Below are 8,142 nucleotides of genomic sequence, written 5' to 3'. Positions count from 1 at the left end.
TCCAATGTAATAATCTAAAAATTAAGTTTTAAAGTAAAATACAGAGACAAAAGCACAAAGAATCCTCTATTGCTACAACGTAACATGCTAGGCAAAATATATATATCTTTTCCTAAATCTAATTAGGAAGAATGATAGTTACACATCATATAATTGAAACTAAAATTTTATTTGACTATTTTGAATATAATTATGGATAAGCTTCATAGCTCGTACCACAAAATACTTGGCACATTATTATACAAAAAATTGCCCGCATTTTTTACGTTTTCATGTAAAACGCATGCAATAAAGAGAAGTTCAAGTTGGTCTACAAATTGGTTTTGCACTAAAGAGGTTAAGCTATGCGCCACTCTCATCAGCATGATGCTTAGGGTTGACAAATGGGCGGGTTGAGTTGAATTTGGGCGGGTCAAGATTGATTAGGTCAATAAATGGGTCATTGCCCAACTACGAAAATTGAAAATACAAAAAAAAAAAAAGTAATCTTTTTTGTCAGTTTTGCGGGGGGGGGGGGGAGGGGAATAGTAAGTAAATTTCTAAATAAGTTAGGTTGAGATCCTTTGTTTTGGGTGAGTTTCATGGGTTGTATTTGGGTTGTTAAATGGGTCAGAATAAGCTATAAAAAATAATGGGTTAACTTGGGCTCAACCCAAATTGACCCATGAGCTAAAATGTTTCTAACCCAACCCATTAATCTCTGGGTTAGTTGGGCGGGTTAGATGGGTTTGAGCTCAAATTGCCACCCGTAATGATGCTAAATAAACTTACTTAATATTATATTCAACTTAACTTTGTTCTACTTATATAATTTTATCACTTCAGTATAGCAAGTTATCCCGTTAAACAAAATCATGTATTCATCACTATTAATAATACATCTTTAAATAAGAACTTCAATCCGTTAAATAAAAAAAATGAACTATCATGAGATACAACTAAGTACTAACGTTTTTAATTGTACCTTATAAAATAGAAGTAATTAAAATATCTATCTAACTTAATTTAACTATTCATCTTCATGATTCAGATCAATAACTTCCAATACAAGTATTAGGCTACCAAGAAACTATCAAAACTCACATGTTCTAACATTAAATAACCATTGATATTTTATATAATTTAGTAACTCAAAATTATGCAACACAAATATACATATTGCCGATCAGATAAGTATAATTTAGCTGATTTTATTATCCTAAATATTAGAAAGATAATTTAATTACGATCTTGTCCAATGTAAACTTTATTTTTAGAGGGTAAAAAAGGCGAACGACATTTCGCTAGGGGCCTTCGTGCTTTTAATATAGTTAATAACTAGTCTCTATGTTCGTGCCTCGCACGAAATATTTTATATCAAATATTACAAAATGTGTAATAAATTAATTTTTACTTACCTAAAAATTCTAATTAACCTTGCTACTTGTTACTGAAAATGTATAAAGTTTAATATTCAGTTCCTTAAAACAAAAAAAATATATGTTATATAATTCGAACAACTCATTAATCGTTATAAAACAATAAAAGAAGAATAAGAGTATTACAGAGAAAGGTATAGAGAGAGAATTCTTATTGATTTGGGATCAATTACAATGGAATAGAACCCCTCTATTTATAGGGAAAAAAATGACTTAGCCACCAAGTAACAAACCCTAAAATCTCTCTAAATATAGACATTCACCATAAATAAAATACTATTTATAACACTTCCCCTTGAATGTCTATTCAACAGATAATGTGTCTCGTTAAAACCTTAACTAAAATAAAACCCAATGGGAAAAAAATTCTAGAGAAGGCAAAAGAGTACACATATCTAACAATACGCCTTTTGGTTGTCTCATTAAAAACCTTGCAAGAAAAACCCAATGAGACAAAACCTTGTAAGGAAAAAAGAGTACAACGCGTATTAACTCCTCCTGATGAGAGCATCAATTCACATCCTTCAGCCTTCGTATCCCAATCTTGTGCACTAGCTTCTTGAAGGTTGACGTCGACAGAGATTTGATGAATAAATCACCCATATTAACTCCAATGAATATGTTGCACCTTGAAAATTCTCGCTATCACATTATCATGCTTATAATTATAGCAAGATACATTTGTGCACAAATTGCGCTAAGGATGTGGTACTTCAAGATCAAGAATTGTATATGCTTTAAGCAATTTAAATCCTTTGGGGATTGTCATATAAGTATAGTCAAATAAGCCATTTAAATAGACTTTAAATGCATATCAACTTTTCATGTCATGCTAGACATATAAAATAAATAAAAGTGATTGCACACGCTATTGACTTTATACTTTCAGGTGTTTGAATTGCATGTCCAAAACAACATATCTTTCATATGAAACCAATTCTACTTGAATTGTTTCTCTAGACTTAAGATCCTTATATATATATTTAGCGCTATTATAGATGTCATCGACAAACATTTTATCGGTTCCAACCTCCTTATTTTCATATAGACATAACATAGAGATCTCTTCATTCATTTATTCAGATACCTGTCTCTCCTGAGATTTTATGAAATGTTATATCATGTGATCTTCTAGATCACTTACCTCCTTTATTATGATCATTTTGATCATTTGCTCATCTTTTTTATCAAGAAATTTATTTGAAACCGATTTGTCTATACGCTTTAAGCGTACTATAGACTTTGTCCTTCTAGGACTTAATATGGGCATTTCCAATGAGAATACAATTACTTTCTTTGGGTCAACAAATGCATCTGACATGCTTTGCAGTATATTGCAAATGAATTATCTTTTTATGAACTTCAAGTTCATATTATCATATTCGAGGATCTAAATATACAAATGATAATTCATTCCACGTAACTTTTTCTCAAATGTTTATCATGTCTCCCCTTCATGTTAGAAAAACTAACTTGTTTCCTCAACTTTGAGAACCCATCTTTGTGCGTTATGGTGTTAATCAAAATATACACCGCACATCAATAATAATAAGATGGAATTATTTGGTTCCTGACCCTGAACCGCTTGTGAGGGGAGAAAATAATATACTTTCGTATATAACGTATATCAAACTGATATATATAACTTTGTTCTCATAAGCAATAGTTTACCTATTAAGTGGAGGCACTCACTAAATTATTTTGCTAAACCAACTATGATGTAAACCAACTTATCAAGATGAACTTCTTGAATAGAAAATCTGGAAATTATGCTCGAAATTAAATTATTGAGCAAGTTACCTCGCAAAACACCATGTTGCGGGTTGATAATAATTGCACGTGTAACCATCTCATAAATGCATCTTATGTGGTATACATGGCAGGTGAATGAGCCCATATTCACTTTTGATATTTTCAGCATTCATGGAATTCAATTCCAATTTTAGTTGGTTTATTAATTAATGAGAACAAGTAACATAAGAGAATTCGTAAAGAACTTTCTAGTTCTTTAATATTTACCCACATGAATTCTCTTTAATTTTTGCACATCATACTTAAATTGATATGGCTAAACCAATTATGCCAACTGAATAAATTATCAACATTGATAAACTTCAGATTTACACCATGACGTGTGCAATTATCAATAAACTCAAGTTTATTATGATATGAGTTTTTATATCAATAAACTTCTACTTTATTGTGGCATTCTTTTGTTTGTATAGTACAAACAGGAGAATAAAGCGGGTAACTTTTTACATACATATTACAAGTTGTAGTAATAGAAGATATTAAATCTTTCCTTTATTTATAGTCTTAATATAACCAACCGCTTTCGCGAATACTTTAAAAAGTCAATAAGTTTCTTTGGACTTACTACAACACAATAAATTGACATGATAATCAATTATATTTCTCCAAAATAGTAATAATTGGCTCTTCCAAAGCTCTCAATTAATTTGGTACGACCACATATTTATCAACATCCATATGGTGAATATGTCTTTTAAAGAGAAAGTTATACTATTATGGCCATGGTCAAAATCATTATAGGCAAGATATGTTGCTTCTATTACTTTTGCCATGTAATAATCGCATTGCCATAATATTTTGGCTAATCACAATAGGTACGTGATCAATGACCATTCACGCCATAATAATGATATTATTTTCTTATTTTCCCTCAAACCTCATTCTAGGGGTGAGTGTGGTATATTCACTACCACTAGCACGTTCATATTCTTCCAAGCATGAATATATATTCATAAATCACATGTTGCCACATTCACATCATAAATGGACCATAATCATCTATATGTGCTTTACAAAATCTCATGTCAAATCGATGACAAATATTACTTTCACAAAGTGAAGGATTATTTTGAGAATTCTTATTGTTCTCATTATCACAATGATAATGATTATAATTTCGTCTATTACCACGTACACATCCATTGATACCTTTACGGTAATAATTTTATCTTCTTTCAGACTTATCACATACTGCTATCATAATAATGATATCATAATTTTACTTAGCCACCAAGTAACAAACCCTAAGATCTCTCTAAATATAGACATTCACCATAAATAAAATATTATTTATAACATTAATAAAATTTTGACACAATATTGAGAAAAAATGGAATTAAACATTATGAGAGTTATGTTAAAAGTAGTAAAATCACTTTAAAATCGAACTTATAAAGATATTATTTTGCTTCAATTTTGTAACTACTCCTAATAAATTTAATTTCAGTTTTTTTAAAAATATTTGACTATATAAAATTGATTTAACTTCCACTGAATTGGATTGTATGTACTCTACGTTTACCTAGAGGAAAGTTTAGTATATTTAATCTTAGGTTTCTAATTTCACATAAGTAATTAAAGGATAGTTTTTAGTTGATTTAAAGTCGTAAATATTGGATAAACTTTTTATAAGATAATGATTTTATCCAACATGGAATTGTTTTTAGAGGGAACTTAGCTTTGAAAAGACATAAAAATCGATCAACGTAATATATTGTTTTACGAAAACTTTTAATTTAATATATTTTACTATAGTTTCAACATTTAATAAATACCTATTAAACGTAAAAGTATAAAGCATATGAGTAAGCATAAGTTTTTCATTCAAATTGGAGAACCAAAAAATCAAGCATCTAGCATGCATATATTGCTATCCATAAAGAATAATGATATCCTTTGAACCATATGCATATTGGCGGCGAGTAAAATAGTAGTCCAAAATGAATTAGAATTTTATATTCATGTGTAGTTTAAATCGAATAAGAAGTTTGTCCGTGGATAATGTTTTGAAATTTACAATTACATCCATTTTTAACTTGGTTTGTTAACAAATATTTTAATCTTTTAAGAGCATAAAAGTCTATCAATATTACAGGGATATTTTTGTCTCTCAATATTTAGTGTAAAATATAAATATAGATATAGATATAGATATAGATAGATAAATATAGATATAAATATAGATAGATATTTTAGGTGCCAAATTTTTGCATTTTATTATTTCAAAGTTATCACAAGATACTGTGAAATAAATCAAAATACTTATTACCTTTACCCTTGAAAATAAAAAGACACATATAATCTTTTATTGACAACTTAAATAAATAATTGGGGACCACCAACACTAAAAAAAGTTGTTAGTTGGAATTTCATTTTTATTTCTAAGAAAGCTGGGGATATCTTGTGGCTGGTGAGTCACCCCTTGTCTTTTTCCTTTGTTTTTTCAGTGATTTATTTTTGACTGCAAAATGGAGGATGAATTGTGTCACTCCAAATTATTCATTTCCCCTGTCACTATTCATCCTTACTTATTATTATTTTTATTATTTAATTCTTCTAATTTATTTCTTTTTATTAATATACTTAATTATGTTTATGTAATATCTTTATAATAATAATTTTATATCTTAACTTTGACGTATAAATTTGAAAAATTAATTTTCGTGCATTTATTATTTGGCATATAATTGTACTTTACAATGCATTTATAGATAATTTATGGGAGCATACTAGAAGTGGAAGTTGAATACTTATGCAGTATTTAATCTGAATTTTATCATAATGCAATATGTATTTAATTATCTTGTATCTCAATGATTCTCTTTTATTTGAATTATCCATTAATATATATAATCTATAATATTTGCTTACAAATTATATTATTTAAAAATTTATGATATAAAATAATTTTATATTAAATTACATGTGATGAATGTGTAAAATAGCCACACAAAAAAAGATAAAATTTCTTTAATAGAAATAAAAAAATAAAATTTAAATAGAAGATAATAATATAATATTGAAAAGAGAGAAGAATATAAAATAAAATATTCTTTTTTGGAGTAAAAAATGAAATAATGATTAAAGCAATTTTACTCTATTTTGGAGGATAAAATGGAGGCAAGCAACATTTTGAGATAAAGGTCACTTGATAAAAGCTTAGCTCCTAGGCTAAATGGTATCTTGTCCAACTAGCCTCTCGCTGGAAAAAATAAAATAAAATAAATTATGGCTGTAAAGTTATATCCAATTTTAAGGCTTCAAAATTCAATAAGAAAGAATTTATCATTATATTCGGTGGCGGCTTGCTTGCTTGCTACACTGATCACTTATATTTGGAAAGAATATTCAATTAGTAAAAGCTTGTCTGGAGTCAGATTCTTTAAAGAATTTAGTAAAGATTGAGCAAAATGGAATCAGTACGATAAATCATAAAATGTGGATGAACTAATCCTTTTTTTTTTTTTGATTTGCATCGGGTGTCCGAGTCTCTTCGAGCCCCGACTATTCCCGGGGGTGCACAGGCCCTCGGCAAGGAGTTTCCCGCAAGTGCACCACGGTTAATTCAGGTTTTACACGGTCCGATGGCCCTCAGAAATTGTTTGCACCCAATGAGTTTCGAACTTGAGACCACCCAAGGCTCAAGTCAATTGACACCAGGTCAATCTGAGGGTTGAACTAATCCTTTTTCTTGAAAAGGAAATCAATATCAGTTGAGCAATGTCATGGATGCCTGAATTTCTTCAAACGTCCGACCTTTGGTCTCTGGTACTATCTTTGCAACAAATGGAATCATCAACCCGGCAAAGATTGTGAACATGAAGAACACACCTAGTAAAATACAGAACTATCAGACCTTGAAAAAAAAGAAGACAACGGTTCGAGCTCTTCTGGAGAGATGCATACCTGAAGGCAAGACTTACAGCTGATACTTTTATGTTCATAGGAAATATCTGAATTGGTAATGACTAGTCAGTAACTATTGTACTTGAAAAGGTATAAGTTGTGTAATGTACATATGGAGGAAGATTGCTATATAGCTGACCTCTGAAATAATTGCCATAGCTGCACCAACCACACCCATTGAGTAAAATATAGTACTGAATACCTGTTAACATATGGATTAGCAATACATGAATCTTGATTATAGTTGTAATCAAGATTAACTGGACAGTTTTAGCTACAAATTGGTAAAAGGAAGTTTTTGCAGATACGAGGACAACATGTTTAGCAAATTAAAGGGATGAAGGAAGAAGTAAATGTTGAATGTGGAAAAGAGTGTGAAGCACAAACCAGTATGCCAGTTACCACCAATGTGGCAGAGAACTGACTCATTTGATCATAATCCTGCTTGGAAAAATGTGGAAAGTGAAAAGTCTAGAAAGTGAAATTGTAGTCATTTCTCAATCTATAGAGGATGGGAGGGGAGGGTGTGTTGAGTACCTTACACAAAAAGCCTATACCTACAGGAAGTTTCCTAAGCATGTCCCAGCCGAAGCAACCTGAAACCAGTTCATTTAGCTTCAATATTGATCCACAATTGATCATTAAAGTAAACACATTAGTAGAGGTACTAATTTCTAACCATCAGAACTGGCCGTCTTCCAGTAGATAGTAATAATATGCCTGTAGCAGCAAAAGGAAGCTGGAAGAGAAGTATGAATAGATAATAGTTTGAGAGAACTTTTTAGCAACAGTTCTGCGTCACATTGTGATTTCAGGAGTCAAAACCTGGATAAGTCCCCATTGGCTCAGTGCCCTATCCGCCTTTAAGTGAAGGGGCGCATCCACCGAAGATGGCAGCGGGAAAGACGGGAGCACGAACGAGGTAGCTTATGCTTTTTTTCATCCTCACTACCTGGTTTATAGTAGAATATGGAGAATATGAACTTCTCGCATTCTTCTTTTTGGT

At 30.5% G+C, this 8,142-nt stretch overlaps 1 protein-coding gene across 1 annotated transcript; it reads right to left on the bottom strand.

Annotated features, from left to right (window-relative positions):
• Nucleotides 1-6,624: 6,624 nt before the first annotated feature.
• On the bottom strand, nt 6,625-7,936 carry LOC104229890 (sugar transporter ERD6-like 10). The gene is made up of 6 exons (XM_070163126.1): nt 7,816-7,936; nt 7,674-7,732; nt 7,524-7,577; nt 7,276-7,338; nt 7,137-7,183; nt 6,625-7,061 (listed from the first exon to the last, which is right to left on the bottom strand). Exons 2-6 carry the CDS (start codon nt 7,713-7,715, stop codon nt 6,974-6,976), a joined length of 294 nt encoding a protein of 97 aa, XP_070019227.1. The 5' UTR covers nt 7,716-7,732; nt 7,816-7,936; the 3' UTR covers nt 6,625-6,973.
• Nucleotides 7,937-8,142: the final 206 nt, after the last annotated feature.

Source organism: Nicotiana sylvestris, chromosome 11 (genome assembly GCF_000393655.2).
Source record: "Nicotiana sylvestris chromosome 11, ASM39365v2, whole genome shotgun sequence".
In the NCBI taxonomy this organism is placed as follows: Eukaryota; Viridiplantae; Streptophyta; class Magnoliopsida; order Solanales; family Solanaceae; genus Nicotiana; species Nicotiana sylvestris.
The sequence above is the reverse complement of the archived record's forward strand: the minus strand, read 5'-3'. Positions and strand labels throughout refer to the sequence as shown.